Below are 25,041 nucleotides of genomic sequence, written 5' to 3' on the forward strand. Positions count from 1 at the left end.
ATTCATCAAAACAAATAAAGTTGTAGTCATCGAGTCCTTTAGCAGACTAATCTGATCCATACCAAAATTATCTAGGCTAGCAGGAACCATCTATATTACTCATACATGCTACATTTCTGTGCACAAACCGAAGTATTTTATCCAAATCCTCAGTATTCTCTAGTGGTTCTAGAACAAATCATACTTATTGTGGTACTGCAGTACCTGCAGTAACCCATAATAATCTGGCTGATCTAACGGTATGTTATTATGAAACCAATCTTAAGCATACGTGTTCATAGTTTATTTGGGAACCCATTGACGATCGGTGCACCTTGTGACATTGCCTCGCTTGCAGTTGTTGCTCCCTACAGCAAGAAAGTTCCACTGATTTCAGTTGTATATCGCAAAAGACTAACTTTATTGTGATGTTTGGCAAGGAAGTCAAGTCCAAGAATTGCAGAACACCCTTCACTAAAGTGTGGTAACCCTTCCAAGCGCTCACAAAAACTCTTCCTTATAAGGGCAAAGTTAAGCAGTGTTAACCCTAATGAATTTACATCATTGTCATCTATCGCATATAATATGTAACGTGGAGACCTGAGTCTCTTTCTGCCTGAGAAGTTCAGATTAAAGGCTGACATTAGTGATGATTCTGTTGCGCTCTCTGCTCGAGTGTTGTGTGACAATGACTCGTGATGTGCCTCGCTATCTGCAGCATTAGCTTTCCTTCCTGAATTACATTCCTATTAAAATATGCACTCGAGTCTGTCTTAGTTCACCTCTGTGCTTGCCAGAGAAAGACTTTTAAAAAATTACGTTTATCCAAAATTCCATTCTGTGGCGTAACATTTCACTTACCTATTACAAAGTCAGCCGCTTTAAATAATTTATCTGCAGAAATAAATCAGATGACAGTTCTAAAGATGTTTGATGGAGTGAAGGAATTTGGAAGCTTCAAGGGAGAGATCTGTTAAAAAAAAAATCAAATGTCCAAATGTGTGTGAAATCTTATGGGATTTAACTGCTAAAGTCATCAGTCCCGAAGCTTATATACTACTTAACCTAAATTATCCTAAGGACAAACACGCACACTCATGCCTGAGGGAACCTCCGCCAGGACCAGCCGCACAGCCCATGACTGCAGCGCCTTAGACCGCATGGCTAATCCTGCGCAGCTAAGAAATTTGTTGCTTGTTTTGTCTAGAAGAGAGCGTTACAGACTCACAACAAAATTCTAATGGGGCACGCTACAAAAAAGCTGTAGTTCATTATTAAGAGGATTTTTAAAATTCAGGTAATATTCTTCTCAAACAGACAAATATTGTGTGTTCTACGTATACAAAACATCCGCCTGCATAGCTGGGCACTGATCTGCCATGTGGAGGACCTACGTTCAATTCAAAGTGCTTCCCAGTCCGCATCACTTGGTCCTCTGGACGTAATGGCGGAATTTCTTTAACGTTCACGACACGCAGCAACGCGAGACAGTAGTAGAGCATTACATATGTTTGTGGGCACTCATTCTCCCCAGGAATAAAGTAAGGTACGAAGAAATTTTAAGAGTTTAACATCCCGTAAAAGGAAGGGAGGAAGGTAAGGGACTAATATCCTGTCTATTGTGAAGTCACTAAAGGTGAAACAGAGGCTTGGGTTAGGGCACGTTGGAGACTGACATCCATTTCAGAGATACCATCCAGGCATTCGCCTTAAACGATTCAGAAACTGTGTCCAGCCGAATACGAGTCCAGCATGTTACCACTGCGCCACCTCGCTCAGAGATATAAAGAAATTAGGACTATGTAATAGTACAGCCATACCTCATATACACCATATGGAGTCTTATGTTCCGTTATTATCTGTTCTAGACATTCACACTATAATGAGAACTTATACCACCATTGGTATTGTTTAGTTTGTTCAGTGTGTTTAATGCGACATGTATCTACATCCAGATCCCGCTCCAGCTAATGACGGGTCTGGGTTGTTACTATGGACATGTGGCAATGTGAGTTGCAGAGGGTGGCCACATGCCCTTCCTGACGCTACCCCATACCCCCTGGGACAGAAGTAGTGTACCCCAGCTGTCTGCACCCAGTATAAACCGTGAGACAGTGCGAACATTGTTCAAATGCCTGAGAGTCGTTTAACTGAGGCGGGACGTGGGGACCAGCCCGGTATTTACCAAGTAGGATGTGGAAAAACCCCTAAAAACCACACCCAGGCTGGCCAGCACACCCGTCCTTCGTCGTTAATCCGCTGAGAGGATTCGATCCAGGGCCGGCGCGCCTACCCAAGTCCAGGAAGCAGCGCATTAGCCCTCTCATTTGACCTGGCGGGTTTAATGCAAATACATTCCTTTTCTTCTTCATCTTCTCTGTTAAAAAAATCATTTCTCAAGTTCTCGACAACGTCAATAAGTACAGACTGCGTGATCTGAGTACAAATGTGCAAACCCCTGTTGCAGGTGCTTGGAGAAGAATCCTGAAAATCGTCCGTACATGGCGGAGATTCTGGAGCACCCTTTTCTGACGGCGCTCCCGGAAAATGATTTCCATGTAAGTACCTTTAGGCTCTGTTCATATCACTACTAAAATAACTTTCAATGGAACTTAATTGAACTTCTTCAGACTTTCAAAATGTCCTTACTTTGAATCTTACATTTGAGAAAAGGTATTAAGAAATTGTTTACAACTGTATTTACCTTTTAGCATATTATGAATGCTCGCATAGCCAAGTGCTACTCGGTTGTTTTCATCAATCCTTCGACAGCGATTAACAGTGTGCACGTAGTGCTACGAATAATACATGTTGTGAAGTCAGTTCGCTGTCCATTTATGACAGCCATAACGCTGTCTTCCGTTTACAGTTCCTCTTTGTTGTATCTTGTTTCCTATAAATCTAATATCGAGCCTCTCCGTTACGACGAATAACGATATTTGTGTACCACATCTCGTTCTAAAGAATATTGTTGGGACACGCATGCCAAACGGAAACCACATAGTGAAATACGTTGGAAAAGAATCACAGTAATGTGAGCGGGAAACCTTACCATAGGAAACATATAAATTGGGAGCCCGCATCTCGTGGTCGTGCGGTAGCGTTCTCGCTTCCCACGCCCGGGTTCCCGGGTTCGATTCCCGGCGGGGTCAGAGATTTTCTCTGCCTCGTGATGGCTGGGTGTTGTGTGCTGTCCTTAGGTTAGTTAGGTTTAAGTAGTTCTAAGTTCTAGGGGACTTATGACCACAGCAGTTGAGTCCCATAGTGCTCAGAGCCATTTGAACCATATAAATTGGAATTCTTCTGAGAGATATTATATGCGTTTTAATGTCAGTAATTCTTCTGAGAGATATTATATGCGTTTTAATGTCAGTAACACCAATGAAAGTAAACTATCAAAAATATTAATTGGGGAAATAATGTGGCATTATCATCAAGAGTCCTAAAAGAAAGTGTGAGTTAACGTTGTAATGAACGACTATCAATGTGAATGTCACTCTAGTTAAGCAAGTTTAATAGGGCTCAACGAAAATTAGTTAGAGTAAATAAGGACGTCTGACACATCATCTCAAGGCTGTACAAAGTCCACGTTCCTACACTTACCGGAAACCGGCTCCGTTGCCAACAACATCTAAGAAGACGACCCCATGGGCTTGCCTAGGAACTGATGATGATGATGTTTAGTTTGTGGAGCGCTTAACTGTGAGGTCATCAGTGCCCGTACAAAGTCCCAAGTTTTACACAGTCCAATTTTTTTGCATAGTCCAATCGAGCCACTGTCACGAATGATGATGATGAGGATGAAATGATGAGGACAAAACAAACACCCAGTCCCCGAGTGGAGCAAATCCCCAACCCGGTCGGGAATCGAACCTGGGACCCCGTGATCCAGAGGCACCTACGCTAACCACTTTTTTTCTCTCTCTTTTTTTGGCATTTGCCTGATTTTTTCTTTTTTTTTTACTTTTTTTACCACTTTTTTTCCCTTAAAAAGCCCCTTAGGAAAATGGAACTAAAAAAACCTAAGTGCCACCGCCACTTTTCATCCTATAACAAAAAATCTGATCCACTTCAGGCGTTGGCTCCTGAGTAAACCCACTCCAGAGAGCTGCCTATATACCAGGGGAAATATGGGAAATCAAGGTTAGGGCTATCCTTTGCCACTTTTTTTTTACGTGATTACATTTAGCGAACGTGTACAAATGAGAATTCTAGTAACTAAGTGTTACAAGTACGTGTTACAACAACAAAGGTGGCATAAAAGAGTAATCAAAAAATAAAAATATAAATCACTGATGTAATTCCAACTAAAAGGTTCCTCAATAATGTAACTGGCTCCACTTGGAGCCTCGGCATCGTTATCTGATATCTCCAATTGCGCCTTTGAAGGGCATCTGCAACGGAGGCATTCTGCTTCGCTAGTGCCTCAAGGAAAAGACCATCCTTGCAGCAGCTTGTCTCTTCCTTCGCTCATGGCTGACAAGGCAGAACGTTCAGCCGTTAGTGTGATGCGGTACAGAACATTAACCGCAGCTTGGCACTCACCAGCTGAGTGGAGGGTTACCGAAAACGCCGCGTAAATAATTTGCGAAGAGCGTACGGTATTTCGGTGTGCGTTCGAGGGCATTGTGAGCATTTTGTAGGAACCACCAGTAATCAAGTTGCTCTTTCTCTCCGTCGCTAAAGATGCAGGCGACGGTAAGTCCTTTGAACCATGTAAGCGCATGATATTTTGCAGCCGGAAAGTAAGTTTCATCGGGACAGAGTAGGGTCTGAGGGTGGGTCAATCATATCAGGTGTGACCCGGAGGTAACAAGCCAATATCATCTGTGTTAGTTCCCAAACTCCGGACGCTGATGCGCAAGTAAAACGATGTTCATCGGTATCCAAAAGGTGACAATCTGGGCAATAAGGGGAGTCTGCCAGTCGTGTGAAGTCGCTGTCGTGTGGCATATTTTTTGTTGGCGATCTGATACCACTTCGAACGCATCGTGGATGACAGAAAGTTATGGTGTATCGTTTTCCACACTCTTGGCCAGTGAACCGTAGGGTACTTGTTTTCCACCACGTTATGAGGAACAGCCCGCAGAAGGTTGGTATAAAAATCTTTAGCCTTTGGCGGACGTGTGGCGGAGAGGTTCGAGCTGACATAGCTGTAATCAAGAATGAAGGTCGACACATGGGAGAGCTGTGGTGCGACGTGCGCAACCGACACAGGCGGGACGTTAGAGACTGGCATCAGAACCTGTAGTAAACGACCCGTGAGAGAGGTATATTGACTTTTCCATCTTTTCCTCATGTTGCTCATGTAAAGGGCAGCTGCTCTCGCCCTGACGTTGACCAATCCCAGCCCTCCTTTGGGCACTGGGAGGGTAAGAGTGTCGTATCGTACTTTAAAGATATGACCTGCGGAAACGTAGTAACTGAAGGCCGCCTGAAGCCGGCGACCTATCTGCAGCGGTAGTGGGAGGACCTGTGCCACGTGGTTGAGTTTTGATGCTACGTAGAGGTTCAGGTATTCGACACGTTGTAGCTGATTCAAGTCCCGGAGCTGGTTCCGTCGCGCCATTGCGCGTATGATCTGTAATAACCGCCGGTAGTTTGCTGCAGCTGTTTTACGTACATCTTTCTTGAACGTGATTCCCAAATATCGCAGATCAGAAACTGGTGGGAGGGGAGCGAGGGCTTTCGATCCGAGACCACGCCCAATATCCAACGCCGTCGACTTGTTGATGTTCAGAAGACTGCCTGCGGCCTGTCCGTATCGCTCAATTCAGGTTAGTACGCTTTGAACTTCGTCATTGGAACGAACCAGCAGCAGCAGGTCGTCAGCGTATGTCCTATAGCGAAAGGTGACGTCCCGCAGCGTGATGCCAGATAGGCGGTGGTTAAGGCCCCTGGGAGTGGTTCGAGTGCGATTGCATGAAGGTAGGTAGAAAGGGGACAACCCTGTCGTAGAGACCTCTTAATGGGTACTGGTCCTACCGTCCTTCCATTGACCTGGACGTGTGAGTTGGCTGCGGTCCAAAGACGCCGTAGGGTGTCGATGAGGCCCGGGGGGAATCCCATACAACCCATCACTCGTAGGAGGAAGTTGTGGTGCACTCTATCAAAGGCGCGGTTGAAATCGACGGAGACGATCGCCGCTCTCAGACGGCACGCAGAAGCGATCGCTATTAAGTCCCTGCAGTCACCGTTGGCCATGTGTATGTTGGCTTCCCCCCCCCTGCGACGTCTGTTCTGGAGCGAGGATCATAGGCAAAGTCGTTTTAATACGGCTCGTCATAATCCTGGTGAAAATCTTGGAATCGGCGTTCAGCACTGTAAGCGGCCGATAGTCGGTAATCGATAGCCCTCCACCTGGCTTGTGTACCGGTATGAGAAGACCTTCTACAAACGCTGGCGGCACAACACAGTCTGGAGACATAAGTTCGCGGAACATTATAACCCAGCGAGGCATCATGATGTCACGGAAAGTCCGGTAGAATTCGATGGGCAATCCATCAGGTCCACGAGACTTATTGGCCGCACCTTTGTCCACGGCGTCTTCGACTTCTTCGAGTGAGATTTCCTCTGTTAGTGCAGTCACGGTAGCCTCGTCGATAGTACGTGTTACCTGCTGTAACACTTCAGTAGTAGCCTCGTCATCGACGGTTCTTTCCTTGTAAAGATGACGAAAATGATCCTCCACCGCCTTTACTATGGTTGCTTGGGTCGTACATAAGCGACCGTCGTGAGTCCTGAGTTGTGTGATTAAATGTTGGCGTTGTCGGCGCTTATCCGCCACAACGTGGTGCATAGTGGGATCCTCTGCAACCGTTCGGTCGTGCCGTCGCGAGCGGACTACTGCACCTTCTAGTCGGCGCTTCGTCAATGATAGTATGTGAGCCTTGATTCTGCTTTGGTCATGTTGTCTCTCCGGGGAAGGGGGTAAGGCGTCGAGGTCCCTGAGTGCCGCGTAGTAAAAATCGAGGGTCTGTCGATGCCACGCAGTCACGTCCTTGCCATATTGCATAAGTGTCCTACGGATTGCTGGTTTGGCACAGAGGAGCCACCACTCCAGGGTCGAGGTGTATCGTGGGTGGCGGCGTTCATAGTCAGCCCACGTTGCTGCAACTTGCCGATGGCAATCCAGGTCCTGGAGATGAGTTATGTTGAGCTTCCAAAAGCCATTGCTGCGCCAGACTTGTTGGGGGCGTAGGTGTATAGTGCAGATATAGGCACTGTGATCGGAATAGGCCTGAGGCCATAGTTCGGCGGCCACCACACCTTGTGTGAGATCTTGTGACACATATATGCGGTCAAGTCGGCTGGCCGAATGACTAGTAAGGTGAGTGTGGCCAGAGCGGTTACCGTGTACTTTTTCCCACGTGTCGCACAAGTGAAGTTCTTGGATCATCGCACCCAGTTCCGGACAAGGCATGTAATGTGGGATTTGGTCCTTGGGGTGAAGTATGCAATTAAAATCGCCGGCGAAGACGCTGTGGTCGTATCGTCCAAGGAAAAGGGGAGCGACATCTGTGGAGTAGAATTTGGCGCGGTCGTGACGTCCTGTGGTACCCGACGGCGCGTAAACATTAATGAATCGGGTGTTGAGTGCCGTAAATGCTATTCCTCGCGCGGAGGGAAGAAACGTGACGTCGCTAACTTCAATACCTTCACGCACAAATATTGCCACTCCGGTGTCTGCAGGGCTGCCGGGCGTCACATGTGTGGCGTAACCGTAAAAGTGCGGGAGTGCAGTCGTTTTCACTTCTTGTAGGAAAGCAAAGTCAACTCCCATGGCTCGTATGGTTTCTTTCAAAAGTTGGATCTTGACAGGAGAACTGATCATGTTGATATTCGTTGTCGCCAGGCGGTAAGCCTGGCAACGCGTTGTTTGGGCGAGGTTATCCACGTTGAAGTTGGAGAGAAGCGAACATCGGAAGTGATGTCACCCCCCGCCGAACGCGGTCCTCCATGTGCTGCTTATGCTGCATGATCCGGCGGCGCCTCAGCTGGCCGCGGATCGGATCTTGTGTCTCGACGTCCTCGGCCCACGAAGCGGGCGCGGATGTCTGTTCATGTTCCATAGCCTCGGAATGTTTGATAGTAAGGGACCGGGCGACTTCGCTGCCTGCACTGGTACCTTCCCGCTGCTCACTGTTTCTGTCAATGGGCTGATGGTCGAAAGCTGCATGTTTTTCTGTCTGTTCTGCAAGGTTGGAGTCAGTGGAAACAGCCTCAGCTTCTCGGCTGGCTTCTTGAGTGGTCAGTTGTTCTTCCCCGGCCGAATGCGAACCTCTGTGTTCCGACACGGTCCGACGACAGCGCTTTCGGCGTTTCGGTGATCGCTGTTTCCGTACATGGCCTTCATTGTCAGAAGACGGCACTGAATCACGCTCCGCCGGAACAAACGCTTCGGTCGGTACAATAAGAGAATCAATTGCCATCTTGCTAGCGTCAATGTCTGCCGCGTTCGGTAGCTTCAGAGTCGTAGTACTATTTTCCACCACTGGCCAGGTCGGTGGATCATCCAGGTTTTTGTCCGTGGAAAGTGATTCTTGTACCGCTGAAGCGGTCGGCCGTGTCTGTTGTGTGGAGAACGTCGTGAGCGCCGCCGCGTAAGTCACGGGTAGAATAGTCTTCGCCGCTGGTGGTGCAACGTCCTTCGGTGGGAGTTGTGTGATCCGACGCTGGAGGCACTCGGAACGAAGGTGACCTTCCTTGCCGCATCCGGAACACGTCTTCGGCTGGCCGTCATAAATAACTATGGCCCGGCATCCTCCTATCTGTAGATAGGATGGCACGTGTCGTTGTAGATCTATGTGCACTTGGCGTACTCCATTGAGTACTGGATACGTCTTAAACTGGGTCCAGTCTTCAGCCACGTGTTCGTGTACCGTGCCGTAGGGACGGAGCGCCGCTACAACTTCTGCCGCCGGGAGTTCAAATGGAAGTTCGAATATGCGTATAGTCCTCAGTCCCATTGCGGCATGGCCGACTTCGACGTTGCCAACACTGCCATCTGCGTGGCAGAAGCGGAGTTCTTGTTTCATCTCACGAAGCACCTTGTCGCATGTAGTTTCGTTTATGAGCTTTACATAGACCGTGCTACTGACGATCGAAAAGTGAATGCCGACAATGTCGGCAGCCGGAATCTTGGCTTCCTCTTTCAAAAAGCGTTCGACTTTGAGCGCCTTTGGTCAGGTAAAGTCGTTCCAAAATGTGAATTTCAAGGTTGATCTTCTGTATTGGTTTGCCATGGTCTTGTAGCGCTACGGCGTCACGTTAGTGTCGGCCGAAGAAAGTAAACAAGGTGCGCGGGCCCTCCCTGACAGCGGCGAGCACACACCGCACATCTGCTTCGCTCGGCTGCGAGAGCAGCACTGACTAGACCACGAGCTGCGGGCGTGGCTAGGAGCGATATACTTCAATTCGCACCTCGAACATGAAATGCACTACTGGCCATTAAAATTGCTACACCACGAAGATGACCTGGTACAGACGCGAAATTTAACCGACAGGAGGAAGATGCTGTGATATGCAAATGATTAGATTTTCAGGGCATTCACACAAGGTTGGCGCCGGTGGCGACACTTACAATGTGCTGACATGAGGAAAGTTTCAAACCGATATCTCATACACAAACAGCAGTTGACCGGCGTTGCCTGTTGAAACGTTGTTGTGATGCCTCGTGTAAGGAGGAGAAATGCGTACCATCACGTTTCCGACTTTGATAAAGGTCGGATTGTAGCCTATCGCGATTGCGGTTTATCGTATCGCGACATTGCAGCTTGCGTTGGTCGAGATCCAATGACTGTTAGCAGAATATGGAATCGGTGGATTCAGGAAGGTAATACGGAACTCCGTGCTGGATCCCAACGGCCTCGTATCACTAGCAGTCGAGATGACAGGCATCTTATCCGCATGGCTGTAACGGATCGTGTAGCCACGTCTCGATCCCTGAGTCAACAGATGGGGACGTTCGCAAGACAATAACCATCTGCACGAACAGTTCGACGATGTTTGCAGGAGGTTGGACTATCAGCTCGGAGACCACGGCTGCGGTTACCCTTGACGCTGCAGCACAGACAGGAGCGCCTGCGATGGTGTACTCAACGACGAACCTGGGTGCTCGAATGGAAAACGTCATTTTTTCGGATGAATCCAGGTTCTGTTTACAGCATCATGATGGTCGCATCCGTGTTTGGTGACATCGCGGTGAACGCACATTGGAAGCGTGTATTCATCATCGCCATACTGGCGTATCACCCGGCGTGATGGTATGGGGTGCCATTGATTACACGTCTCGGTCACCTCTTGTTCGCATTGACGGCACTTTGAACAGTGGACGTTACATTTCAGATGTGTTACGACCCGTGGCTCTACCATTCATTCGACCCCTGCGAATCCCTACATTTCAGCAGGATAATGCACGACCGCGTGCTGGAGGTCCTGTACGGGCCTTTCTGGATACAGAAAATGTTCGACTGTTGGTCTGGCCAGCACATTCTGTAGATCTCTCACCAATTGAAAACGTCTGGTCAATGGTGGCCGAGCGACTGGCTCGTCACAATACGCCAGTCACTACTCTTGATGAACTGTGGTATCGTGTTGAAGCTGCATGGGGAGCTGTACCTGTACACGGCATCCAAGCTCTGTTTGACTCAATGCCCAGGCGTATCAAAGCCGTTATTACGGCCAGAGGTGGTTGTTCTGGGTACTGATTTCCCAGGATCTATGCACCCAAACTCTGTGTAAATGTAATCACGTGTCAGTTATAGTATAATATATTTGTCCAATGAATACCCGTTTATCATCTGCATTTCTTCTCGGTGTAGCAATTTTAATGGCCAGTATTGTAGATAAGGTAGATTAGGCTTCGCCTTTCGGCTAATCAAAATTCCTTATCCGCCCCTTGCTGCCTACACTCACACGTGATGACAAGGGGTGTCTGCCGGCAGCTGTCGCAGGAGCTGAAGAAGATGCTGTCGGAGCTGCACCTGACGGAGGGCCGCCGCGGGGAACCCGAGCGCCGGCGCGAGGTGGCGGTGCGCGGCGGCGCTCTCGTGGCGGAGGGTGCTACCGACCCGGAGCCGATGCGCGTCGAGGACCTGGCGGCGCTCGAGCCCGTGCACGAGGACGCCGTGCTGGCCGAGCTGCACGAGCGCATGCGCAGGGGCCACTGCTACACCTTCGTGGGCGACGTGCTGCTGCTCCTCAACCCCAACGAGCAGCAGAACATCTACGGCCCGGAGGTACTGTACGCCGCCCCTCTGCACTGCTCCTTCAACTGTATTTGTTTATGAAACTTCCTGGCAGATTAAAACAGTGTGCCGGACCGAGACTCGAACTCGGGACCTTTGCCTTTCGCGGGCAAGTGCTCCACCAACTGAGCTACCCAAGCACTTGCCCGCGAAAGGCAAAGGTCCCGAGTTTGAGTCTCGGTCCGGCACACAGTTTTAATCTGCCAGAAAGTTTCATATCAGCGCACACTCCGATGCAGAGTGAAATTATCATTCTGGAAACATTCCCCAGGCTGTGGCTAAGCCATGTCTCCGTAATATCCTTTCTTTCAGGAGTGCTAGTTCTGCAAGGTTCGCAGGGGAGCTTCTGTAAAGTTTGGAAGGTAGGAGACGAGGTACTGGTAGAAGTAAAGCTATGAGTACCGGGCGAGAGTCGTGCTTGGGTAGCTCAGTTGGTGGAGCACTTTCCCGCGAAAGGCAAAGGTCCCGAGTTCGAGTCTCGGTCCAGCACACATTTTTAATCTGTCAGGAAATTTCATATCAGCGCACACTCCACTGCAGAGTGAAATTCTCATTCTGGTATTTGTTTATTTCAAAATATTGCTGTGTACGCGTAGAATTTTTCTCTGATGATAAAAATTTATTTCCAAGGTGCAATGGTAGCTTAATTCATGAAGTTTCCACATGTGCACTATCAGCAGCCCGCAGAACGTCTAGACGATACTCAATTTATCTCCTTGTCTTCACCAACATCTCTTCCATCGCAGCATCTGCTCCATTCGTACTCGTGCCTTAAGAGTTTGCACATCTGTAATGCGTGAACTGAACACTAAAATTCTTAACGTAAACCACACAAAAGATCAGGAAGGGTTATGTCTGGCGAACATGGTGGCAATGATTTTGGACCGTCTCTACCAGTCCAACTGTCCGGAAAGCTTGCATCCGAGAACCAGCGAACAACAGACTCGTAGGGAGCCGGTGCATCATCTTGTTGACACATTACCAATGTAGAAATTCCTGTAACTGAGGTCCAACGTACAAGTTCTAACACTTTCAAGTAAACTGTTACAGTAATGTAAGAGAAAGAATGGTCTAATAGTCGTGTTGTGCATTAAGCCACATCAAACATTGACTTCCAGCCTGTCCCTTGGCTGCTCTACCACGACATGTGGGTTCTCCGCCCTCCAGATCCGCATTTTATGCATGTTTCCTTTCCCAGGTATGTGAAAAGTCGCTTCATTACAAAAAAAAAAAAACTAAAAAAAAAACAGTTTTAAGGTGCATGCATCTGTTCGTTCCAGCATTTTCCTAAGAAATCGGCGCGTCTGGGCCTACGACTGGTTGCAAAATTTACATGAAGTGCACGCTGACTGCTTGGACATCCAGCCGTTTTTGTAAAATCTTCACGGCATTGCTTCGAAATGTGCCTGTTTCTCTGGAAACACGACGCGTCAATTTCCGGGAATTGCGCTAAAATGCTGTACGCACGGCATCAGTTGTGCCCTTACTCACTCCAAGTCTATCGCTTTTTAGCTTGATAAACCTTACGAAAAGACATAACCGCCTTTTGACTGTATAATACGCTTTATTACACAATCTAGATTTCAGCCTTAGTCCATTTTCACGTTTTACAACTGAATGAATACACTACAAAAGTACAAACAGCAGAGCAGCAGTAGAAAAAGTAGTGCAAAAATATAATTAATGTATAGATTGCATGATTTGTTTTCTGTCTTCTGTGTCAAAAATCATCTAAAATATATAACTCCGGTTATACAAACCTGATGTTTCGTAAAATCACTTATTAACAGGATAAGACTGTGAAATAAAACAGAAGATCAGATCACGAGTCTACACTTTGTGTCATTTTGTCCAAGCAACAACCAACATAAACATAAGTAAAACGATCGTCACAGACGTCACAGTGTGCACCACGCAATCTGCGGTACGTCAGGGACTCAAGTAGTGGAACTGTTTGTTTAACAAGTTGGTTACATTATCTTTGGAACAGGTACAGGATGTCTGTGTTCATATTTTATGGCACGGAGAAGCAGCTTCGCCAACGGCCTTGCCGCAGTGGTAACACCGGTTCCCTTCAGATCACCGAAGTTAAGCGCTGTCGGGCTGGGCTAGCAGTTGGATGGGTGACCATCTGGTTTGCCGAGCGCTGTTGGCAAGCAGGGTGCACTCCGCTCTTGTGAGGAAAACTGAGGAGCTACTTGATTGAGAAGTAGCTGCTCCGATCTCGGAAACTGACATACGGCCGGGAGAGCGGTGTGCTGACCACGTGCCCCTCCATATCCGCAGCCAGTGACGCCTATGAGCTAAGTACCGTTGGACCTTCATGGCCTGTTCAGGAGGAGCTTTTTTTTCTTTTCTCTTCCTTTCGAAGAGTACATGTAAAGATCGCGACACGCATCATTGTAATTTAAGAGACATAGAAGTTTAGCCCTATGAGATCGTTAAATATTTGCTACATGGTCCTATGAGGATAAGTAGTTAAAAACATCGTTAAGGATTACAATTATCTTACATAAGGGCATGTTTGATACATGGTCCATAATATAAAATAAAGGGCTATAACCATCGTTAAGAGTTACAAACCCTCTTAACATAAAAGCTTTAAAGATTCGTGTAAAAGACCGAGCAATCAAGAGGACAATAAGGGAAAAAAGAGCATTTCTTTATTCCAACTGTAACACTTGAAAATGGCCTAAGACTGAAACCTAGATCGTGTAACAAAGCAAATCATGCAGTCAAATGGCAGTTATATCTTTCTGTAAGCCTTGCAAGCACCTTAGGACATATTCAGTTTACGTCGCAAATTTGCGCACATTTGTGCTCATGGACCTAAAGCTGGGACTGTCGTCCTGAAACCTGGTTGTTCTTCCCTGTTTTGCAAAATAAAATTCTGTTACAACTGTAGCGGATGTTATCAGTCATCGCTGCCAGTCTCTTTCAACTGTTCGTACCATACTTTGATGCTCTCCACATCTGGCAGATCTCGGCCGTAGGCATTTTGTAACGGTCACAGAAATGTAAAAGGCAATCATCTTTCATGAAACCACAATAGCACAATGCGCTTCCTTCTGAACAGACGTCACTGTGATACTAGCACTCCTAAAAACAATAGAAATAAGGTGGTGTCAGAGAGCATGAGGAAGTGTATCCATAAAAACATGACTTAAGCTATAGTTTTCTAAGAACCTCATAGACATGTGGAAGTGTATCCGTAGAAAACTTTATGAATTAAGCTAGTATTTGCACCAAATCGCATAGCTGTATCTACTACAGTTCCTTAGAAATAAATTTTTATAATCAGGGAAGGGTGGTTCATGGTGTGGGTTCCTGTAATCATGTCCTAGTTCATGAACCACGGGCAACGTATGAGTGGCCAAGTAAGTGGTCCCGACAGTCGGGATACCAGTTACTTTGGAATAAGGCTGGGCATCTCGGACATATTCTGAGTCGTGGTCACCATTGTGCTCATACGGCAAAGACTACCAAATCCACCGATTAGTCCCTCAGCCGTTAGGGGTAAAACCCAATGGGACTCGGGGCAAGTAAGGCTAGCAACCTGCTTCCCTGGTACTTTAAATATGATGCTGGCAACAATCAGAGCAAAATGCCTCGGACTTTTGGAGGTGACGGAGTCCCACCTCTAACTGACAAACCAGGGACTCCAAAGATACGACTTGGCAAACAAATGGTAATGAGATGGGGAGCTATTAATATCAATGGGGGCTACTCTGGGAAGAAGGTAGAGCTGGCAGAGGCTGCAAGTAAGATGGGGCTGGACGTTTTAGCTGTTAGTGACTTTCGGGTAAGGGGTGAGAAAGAAGAGGAAGTGGGAGAATACAAGGTCTACTTGTCAGGAGTCAAAGCAGGAATAGCACAATGGGGTGTAGGGCTTTACATCAGGAAAGAAATGGAACCCAGCGTAGTTACAATAAGGTATGTAAACGAACGACTGATGTGGATAGATTTGACAGTGTCTAGCAAGAAAATTAGGATTGTGTTAGTATATTCGCATTGTGAAGGGACAGATCAAGATAAGATGAATAGTTTTCATGAGGCACTCAGTGATGTAGTTGTTAGAGTAAAGGACAAGGACAGTGTTCTGCTCATGGGTGATTTTAACGCCAGGATTGGAAGTCGAACAGAAGGGTATGAAAAGGTTATGGGTAAATTTGGAGAGGATATGGAGGCCAACAGGAACGGGAAACAACTCTTGGATTTCTGTGCCAGTATGGGCTTAGTAATCACAAACTCCTTTTTTAAATATAAGAACATTCATCGGTATACTTGGGAAGGCAGGGGAACCAGATCTGTCATTGACTATATAATAACAGATCAGGAATTCAGGATGGCTGTGAGGGACACACGTGTATTCAGGGGATTTTTTGATGACACTGATCATTATTTAATCTGTAGTGAAATTGGGATTGTGAGGCCGAAAGTGCAGGAGGTCAGGTCCATATGTAGGAGGATAAGAGTGGAGAAACTTCAGGATAAGGAAATCAGGCACAAGTACATAACAGCGATCTCAGAAAGGTACCAGTTAGTTGAATGTAGTCAATTACAGTCATTGGAAAAGGAATTGACAAGGTACAGGGACACAGTACTAGAAGTGGCTAAAGAATGCCTTGGAACAGTAGTGTGTAAAAGTAGCATGAAGCAAACAGCTTGGTGGAATGATACAGTCAAGGCAGCCTGTAAAAGGAAAAAGAAGGTGTATCAAAAATGGCTACAAACCAGAACCCAGGTAGACAGAGAAAATTATGTTGAAGAAAGAAACAAAGCCAAACAGATAATTGCAGCATCCAAGAAGAAATCGTGGGAAGACTTTGGAAACAGGTTGGAGACTATGGGTCAAGCTGCTGGAAAACCATTCTGGAGTGTAGTTAGCAGTCTTCGAAAGGGAGGTAAGAAGGAAATGACAAGTATTTTGGACAGGTCAGGAAAACTGCTGGTGAATCCTGTGGATGCCTTGGGCAGATGGAGGGAATATTTTGAAGAGTTGCTCAATGTAGGTGAAAATGCGATCAGTAATGTTTCAGATTTCGAGGTAGAATGGGATAGGAATGATGATGGAAATAGGATCACATTTGAGGAAGTGGAAAAAATGGTCAGTAGATTGCAGTGCAATAAAGCGGCTGGAGTGGATGAAATTAAGTCGGAACTCACCAAATACAGTGGAATGTCAGGTCTTAAATGGCTACACAGGATAATTGAAATGGCCTGGGAGTCGGGACAGGTTCCATCAGACTGGACAAAAGCAGTAATCACACCAATATTTAAACATGGAAACAGAAAAGATTGTAACAACTATAGAGGTATCTCTTTAATCAGCGTTGTGGGTAAAATCTTCTCAGGTATTGTTGAAAGGAAAGTGCGAGTATTAGTTGAGGACCAATTGGATGAAAATCAGTGTGGGTTTAGGCCTCTTAGAGGTTGTCAGGACCAGATCTTTAGCTTACGGCAAATAATGGAGAAGTGTTATGAGTGGAACAGGGAATTGTATCTATGCTTTATAGATCTAGAAAAGGCATATGACCGGGTTCCTAGGAGGAAGTTATTGTCTGTTCTACAAGATTATGGAATAGGAGGCAAACTTTTGCAAGCAATTAAAGGTCTTTACATGGATAGTCAGGCAGCAGTTAGAGTTGATGGTAAATTGAGTTCATGGTTCAGAGTAGTTTCAGGGGTAAGACAAGGCTGCAACCTGTCTCCACTGTTGTTCATATTATTTATGGATCATATGTTGAAAACAATAGACTGGCTGGGTGAGATTAAGATATGTGAACACAAAATAAGCAGTCTTGCATATGCGGATGACTTAGTTGTGATGGCAGATTCGATTGAAAGTTTGCAAAGTAATATTTCAGAGCTAGATCAGAAATGTAAGGACTATGGTATGAAGATTAGCATCTCCAAAACGAAAGTAATGTCAGTGGGAAAGAAATATAAACGGATTGAGTGCCAAATAGGAGGAACAAAGTTAGAACAGGTGGACGGTTTCAAGTACTTAGGATGCATATTCTCACAGGATGGCAACATAGTGAAAGAACTGGAAGCGAGATGTAGCAAAGCTAATGCAGTGAGCGCTCAGCTACGATCTACTCTCTTCTACAAGAAGGAAGTCAGTACCAAGACTAAGTAATCTGTGCACCGTCAATCTTTCGACCAACTTTGCTGTACGGGAGTGAAAGCTGGGTGGATTCAGGTTACCTTATCAACAAGGTTGAGGTTACGGATATGAAAGTAGCTAGGATGATTGCAGGTACTAGTAGATGGGAACAATGGCAGGAGGGTGTCCACAATGAGGAAATCAAAGAAAAACTGGGAATGAACTCTATAGATGTAGCAGTCAGGGCGAACGGGCTTAGATGGTGGAGTCATGTTACACGCATGGGAGAAGCAAGGTTACCCAAGAGACTCATGGATTCAGCAGTAGAGGGTAGGAGGAGTCGGGGCAGACCGAGGAGAAGGTACCTGGATTCGGTTAAGAATGATTTTGAAGTAATAGGTTTAACATCAGAAGAGGCACCAATGTCAGCACTGAATAGGGGATCATGGAGGAATTTTATAAGGGGGGCTATGCTCCAGACTGAACGCTGAAAAGCATAATCAGTCTTAAATGATGATGATGATGAATCAGGGAAAGATATTATGCTCAACCTGCATATGCCATCGACTTCGATGCCAATATGCTTCATTTGCACGCGTCCTTGCTTTATTAGGAGGAGACACGTACTGACCGTCATTTCAATCCCGTTATCGAACAATGTGGCGCAGATGTAAGACACTGGATTCCTTTTTTTGTTTTTTTTTTTTTTTTTGCGCAAGGCCAACTTCCTTTCCTATCCTTCATCAAGCCGAATCTGCAATCCATCTCATACACTCAGATGACAAAAGTCATGGGATTACGTTATCCACCCACACATATAGCGGTAGTATCGCGTACACAAGGTATAAAAGGATAGTGCATTCGCGGAACGTCCGTTTGTACATAAATGATTCATGTGAATAGGTTTCCGGCGTGATTATGGCCGCACGATGGCAATTAACAAACTCTGAACGCAGAATGGTAGTTGGAGCTAAATGCATGGGACATTCCATTTCGGTAATCGTTAGGGGATTCAGTATTCCGAGAACCACAATGTCAAGAGTGTACCATGAATACCACGTTTCAGGCATTTCCTCTAACCCCGGACAACGTAGTAGCCGATGGCCTTCACTTAACCACCGAGAGCAGCGGCATTTACTTAGTTGTCAGTGCGTGAAATAACCGCAGATGCACGACGAACACATCCGTTTGGACAGTGGGGCGAACTTTGGCGTTAATGGGATATGGCAGCAGACGACCGACGCAAGTGCCTTTGGTAACAGCACGACATCGCATACAGCGTCTGTCTGGGTTCGTGACCACATCGGCTGGAACCTAGACGACTGGGAAGCAGTGGCCTTGTCAGATGAGTCCCGATTTCAGTTGGTAAGTGCTGATGGTAGGGTTCGAGTGTGGCACACATCCCACGAAGCCATGGACCCAGGTTGTCAACATGACATTGTGCAAGCTGGTATTGGCTCCATAATGTTTTGGACTGTGTTTACATCGATTGGACATGGTCCTCTGGCCTAATGATCATTGACTAGAAATGTTTATGTTGGTCTAGTTGGAGACCATATGCAGCCATTCATGGACTTCATGTTCCCAGTTTTTATGGATGACAAGGCGCAATGTCACCGGGCCACAATTGTTCGTGATAAGTTTAAAAAATATTCTAAGCAATTGGAGCGACTGGTTTGGCCACCCAAATCCCCCGAAATTAATCCCATCGAACATTTATGGGACATAATAGAGAGGTCACATCGTGTACAGAATCCTTCACCGGCAATACTTCCACAATGGACGGCTATAGAGACAGCATGGCTAAATATTTCTGCACCGGGCTTCATACGCCGGCGGAAAGGCGGATCGACACGATATTACCAGGTATCTCAGGACTGTTTCCACCTCACTGTAATTCGTGAACTCTAGAGAGGGGAGAGAAATATCATTAATGGAATTCTCAATGTTCAATATTAGGTCCTCTATTGTTTCTCAGACATGTCGACGGTCTTCCGGTAATACGAGGGTGAGTCAAATGAAAACCTTAAATTTGTAACAACAAACCGAAATTTCGCGCCGTTATCCTGTGAGTTGGTAGGCGTGCTACAGGCAGCATGCCGAATGGCCAGTAGGTGGCAGCATAATGCAGATGCACACATAACATCGCAGTATCAGTATAAAGATGGCCGCCCCACTTGCGACTTGCACCAGGGAAGAACAGCGTTGTTATTCGGTTTTTGCCTAGTGAAGGTGTGAAACCTATTGAAATTCATCGATGAATGAAGGTTCAGTACGGTGATGCATGTTTGTCACAGCAGCAAGGCTACGAATGGAGTTGGAAGTTCGAAAATGTTGTGACTTCAGTGGAAGATGCTCCTCGTCCAGGTCAGGCACAACGAGTTGTGACTCCACAGAACATTGCAGTAGTTGAAGCCGTAGTGAAGAAAAACCGCCGAGTGACACCGAATAACGTTGCAGCATGTTTACAGATTAGTCATGGGTCAGCACACCACATGATGTGCTCCAGTTTCACAAAGTGACTGCAAGAAGGGTGCGACGGCAGCTGACTCCTGAAATGAGAGAACGACGTGTTGATGCTTGTGAAGAACTTCTTCGGCGCTTTGAACGAGAAGGTGATGGCTTCCTTGCAAGAATCGTTACTGGGGACGAAACCTGGGTTTCACTTCCACCAACCAGAAACAAAGGGAGCGACCAAGGAATGGCGCCATTCCTCATCACCAAAACCAAAGAAGTTTCGAACAGAACCATCAGCAGGGAAGGTTATGCTCACTCTCTTTTGGGACGAAAAAGGCGTCATTTTGGAGCATTACACGCCTAGAGGGACCACTGTCACCAGAGCATCATACACAGACCTCCTAAAACTCATCTGCGGCGTGCAATCAAATCAAAGCGACGTAGATTGCTGTCAGTAGGTGTCCTTTTACAATACGACAATGCAGGGACCCACACTGCCCGTACAACAGTCGCAACAATCACAGACCTGCATTTTGAGTGTCTTCCTCCACCATACTCACCAGACTTTGCCCCAAGTGATTTCGATATGTTTGGATCACTCAAAGATGCAGTGGGAGGAAAGAAGTTCCGTTCTGATGAAGAGGTACGCCACACGGTGCATGAGTGGTTGCGCGGACTACCAAAAAAATTTTTCTAGAGGAATTTGTGCACTTTGTAAGCGCTGGAGGACATGCATTGAGCGTGGGGGAGATTATGTTGGAAAGTGATACAGCTTTGTACCACTTCTGCACAATAAATAATATTTTAAAAAATATTTAAGGTTTTCATTTGACTTAACCTCGTACAAACGAAGCAGAATTAGTACATTTTTACAGATGATTCAGTCATTATGGTAAATCTTAACTGACTTACAGCAACAAATGAAATTCTAAATAATATGTTTAGAAGGCTTATTGACTGGTTTTCTGCAAAAGTACTCTCTCTTTCTCTCTAAGTTTTAGGAAAACGGTGCATATTCAATTCTGCACATCGAAACGTGCTACTTCAGCGATAAATTTAAAGCGTGAACGGTGTTAGTACGTACGAAAGAGCCTTTAAAAATTTTGGGTGCACAAATTGATGAAAAATGAGATTGTAAATCAATTCATTTTGGCGCCTAAGGAACTCAATTCATCCACATTTACGCTTAGAGATATTCCAAACCCTAGAAAGAGACAAACCATTAATTTAATATAATTTCCTTTTTTCGTTCAGTAGTGGGCAAGGAAAGGGGACTCGGTATACTAAGGAATGGAGAGATACGCTTGAGGACGACTGAGGCTATCGATACTGTGGTAATGAATTTTTCGGTGGGTAGTTCAGTTGAAGAGGAATAGACATATCTAAAGGGGGCAATCACAGAAGCTGGAAGGAAAACCGTAGGTACATGGAAGAGAAAAAAAAACTGCAGAGAAATAATGGATAACAGAAGAACTCAGTTGATAGGCGAAAGAAGGAAACACAAAAATGTTCAGTGAAGTTCAGGAATTCAGAAATACAAGTCATTTAGGAACGAAAGTCAAAGCAAAATGACTGCAGGAAAAGTATGAAGAAATTTAGTAAAAGAAGAAACAAACTGTGTATTTTAAATTATCCTTGGTTTTGGGTTACCCGTGGAGTATCGGGTCCGTATTACCCCAGGTAACTGAAAGCTTGCTATATTCGCGAGAAACTGTGCTGCTACATGCCAAGTAACTGCTGACTATGCCCGCCCGGTTGGCCGTGCGGTCTAACGCACGGATTTCCGGGGGGGGGGGGGGGGGCGGAGGAAGGAGCGCCTGGTCCCGGCACGAATCCGCCCGGCGTATTTGTGTCGAGGTCCGGTGAACCGGCCAGTCTGTGGATGGTTTTTAGGCGGTTTTCCATCTGCCTCGGCGAATGTGGGCTGGTTCCCCTTATTCCGCCTTCACGTACGCGTACACCACCATTACTCTACCACGCAAACATAGGGTTTACACTCGTCTGGTGTGAGATGTTCCCCTGGGAGGTCCACAAGGGGCCGAACCGAACAATAGCCCTGGGTTCGGTGTGGGTAGGCGGAGGGGTGAAGTGGACTGCGGTACTCGTCGTGGGGTTGTGGACCACTGCGGCTGCGGCGGGGACGGAGCCTCTCCGTCGTTTCTAGGTCCCCGGTTAACATACATACACACATACAACTGCTGACTATAGGTTCAGCTTTCTCATAAATAAGCTCCATAAAGTTATGATTCGAGTTGACTGAGCCAGACTGAGTTTGCAGCGGTGGGTGACTGTGTTGCAGGTGCACACCAAGTACCAGTTCAAGTCGCGGTCGGACAACGCGCCGCACATCTTCGCGGTGGCTGACCGCGCCTACCAGGACGCAATGCACCACGAGGAGCCGCAGACCATCCTGCTGGCTGGCGAGACCGCCTCCGGCAAGACCACCTCGCTGTCGCATCTGGTCCACCACCTCGCCTTCCTGGGAAAGGTCAGTAGCCCGGCCGAGCTGCTACAACCACTGCACCGTCTCCTGCTACATCTCACAAATGAAAAGCTAAACGAGAAATTTATCCTGTTGGTTTATACTATGCCCTTGCCAAAGCCTTTGAGTGTGTTATTCTGTCGGTTTAACTATGAGCGTGCCAAAGTCTTTGAATTTGTTTGAAACGTCCCCTTAGAAAAATTACAAATGACTGTGCTTAAACTGACACACAATATTTTTAGCGCAACGCAATCTGACTTTCAAAAATCCCTACAAAAGAATGGCCCTGACTAACATTAACCTATACGTTTCACAAATCACTTACCTCACAAAAATCTTGATTACTCGAACTACTGCAATACAGCGAGCACCACTACTGCCAGCTAAATAAAAGATTCAAACTACGGAAGACACTAACTACTGATAGGGATAGTTAGCAAATGAAAGATATTAATAGGGAACAAACAATGTATTTACCTTAATATCACCAAAAGTCATAATATATATAGGAGTTCATAACATCCATTCTTACAAGTATCAAAACTCCGCCATTTCTCTCTCCACATCCACCACTGCTGGCGGCTCACCTCCAACTGTGCAACGCTACGCGCTATTAACAGCCAACTGCCCAACGCTACAATGGCAGACAACAATTCAAACTAGCCACAGACTGCACACAGCACAGCCAGTCATTTTTCATACAGAGCGCTACGTGGCGTAACCAATAAGAAAACCTAAACAGCCGACTTACATGTTGAACACAAAATTCTATGTGGATAAATAGTTGTGGCATTGTCTCGTCAGGACACTGCCTTATCTTGACAAAAGAAAGCAGAGGATCTCATAGACAGACGATGTCACCTTCACGGCTCGAACCTCAGAAGGGAGGAACGTAGTTTACAGGGCTCCACAGGGATCAGTACTAAGGCCACTCTTCTTCTCACAAGGGAACCTCCCCATCGCACCCCCCTCAGATTCAGTCATAAGCTGGCACAGTGGATAGGCCTTGAAAAACTGAACACAAACCAATCGAGAAAACAGGAAGAAGTTGTGTGGAACTATGAAAAAAATAAGCAAAATATACAAACGGAGTAGTCCATCTGCAACATAAGCAACAACAAGGATGGTATGGGTAGAGGGGCGCGGTAGTCCCGTGGAGAGAGTGAGAAGCTGCGGAGTAAGAGGTCCTTGGTTCAAGTCTTCCGTCATGTGAAAATTTTAATTTTTTACTTTTCAGACAATTGTTATCTGCCCGTCCGTCCGTCCGATGCGAGGTAACTGCGCCATAGTATGGGGACTCTACACCTAAGCAAACATCGAAACACACAACATCAGTCGACTACAGCGCACGGAAGAGAGAGTATTCCTGCTAAAGAGGCTCCCTGGCTGGCAGTTGCATTCATTTGTTGCAGTTTGTGAGACAAACTCTTATGTTTTCATCACTTTTTCGGGAGTGATTATCACATCCACAAGAAAACCTAAATCGGGCAAGGTAGAAGAATCTTTTTACCCATTCGCCAAGTGTACAAGTTAGGTGGGTCGACAACATATTCCTGTCATGTGACGCACATGCCGTCACCAGTGTCGTATAGGATATATCAGACGTGTTTTCCTGTGGAGGAATCGGTTGACCTATGACCTTGTGGTCAAATGTTTTCGGTTCCCATTGGAGAGGCACGTTCTTTCGTCTACTAATCGCACCGTTTTGCGGTGCGGTCGCAAAACACAAACACTAAATTTAATACAGTGAACAAAGACGTCAATGAACGAACGGACAGATCATAACTTTGCGAAAATAAAGAAAGGAAACTTTTCACTCGAGGGAAGACTTGAACCATGGACCTCTCGTTCCGCAGCTGCTCGCGCTAACCACGGGACCACGGCGCTCCTGCGCTCACATCATCCTTGATGTTGCTTATCTTGCACATGGGCTACTTCGTTTCTATATTTTGCTTATTTTTTTCATAGTTCCACACAACTTCTTCCTGTTTTCTCGATTGATCTATGTTCAGTTTTTCAAGGCCTATCCACTGTGCCAACTTATAACTAAATCTGAGGGGGGTGCGATGGGGAGGTTCCCTTGTCAGCCTACATAAATGATCTCCGAATTACTGTAAAGGGCAGTTACAAACTGTAATGTCTGTTGACGACATAGGCATAGTAAACAAGGTTCCAAACTCAACCACAGCAAATACATCTCATACGATAGCTCAAAAGCTGCCTCTGTGCTCCTTGAATTTATTTTGAGCTTTTACACCAGTCTCTTGTAGTCATGTGTTCGCCCCAACGTAGAGCGATCAAATGATTTACCTATCGCACTACGTAATTGGCCCATTGAAGTAATTGATCACATACCTATTTCTCATGCGCAATGGATAATGACAATAGGAATTCACTGGTTACTCGATAGGAAAATAACATCGTGAGCAGCGCAGCATTCTCTGTAGTTTCATCAGTTTATCTCGCACAAGGCCCAGCTTCCTTTTAATATCAGATATCTTCAAAGCTCATATCATCTGGGGCACTTCAGAGTGACTGGACTGAAAGCAGTTATGAAATGTTGGGTTACGGTTACTCATCTCGAGAATACTGTCCCATCCAAAACCTTGTAAAAGCAATGTAACGTATCATGCTATAAATCATCCATAACCTACAATCACTCATGTAAAGTAAGGAAATACAATAGGTAAAATAATTAAATTCAGTCATCTCTGTGGCGATCAGATGATCAAAATACGAAACACAGGGGGTGCACGCGTTACACA

The 25,041-nt window shown here is 46.1% G+C and overlaps 1 protein-coding gene and 1 pseudogene across 2 annotated transcripts in view; both read left to right on the forward strand.

The window, feature by feature from the left end:
• LOC124595918 (neither inactivation nor afterpotential protein C) overlaps positions 1-25,041 on the forward strand; it is a 386,219-nt gene that overhangs the window by 130,284 nt on the left and 230,894 nt on the right. For both annotated transcript variants that reach the window (XM_047134827.1, XM_047134829.1), the window contains exons 8-10: positions 2,447-2,537; positions 10,926-11,219; positions 22,094-22,282. In XM_047134827.1, the coding sequence (XP_046990783.1) occupies positions 2,447-2,537; positions 10,926-11,219; positions 22,094-22,282 (574 nt within the window). The remainder of the gene's footprint in view (positions 1-2,446; positions 2,538-10,925; positions 11,220-22,093; positions 22,283-25,041) is intronic.
• On the forward strand, positions 13,266-13,383 carry LOC124597370 (annotated as a pseudogene).

This window comes from Schistocerca americana, chromosome 2 (assembly GCF_021461395.2).
Source record: "Schistocerca americana isolate TAMUIC-IGC-003095 chromosome 2, iqSchAmer2.1, whole genome shotgun sequence".
NCBI classification, from domain to species: Eukaryota; Metazoa; Arthropoda; class Insecta; order Orthoptera; family Acrididae; genus Schistocerca; species Schistocerca americana.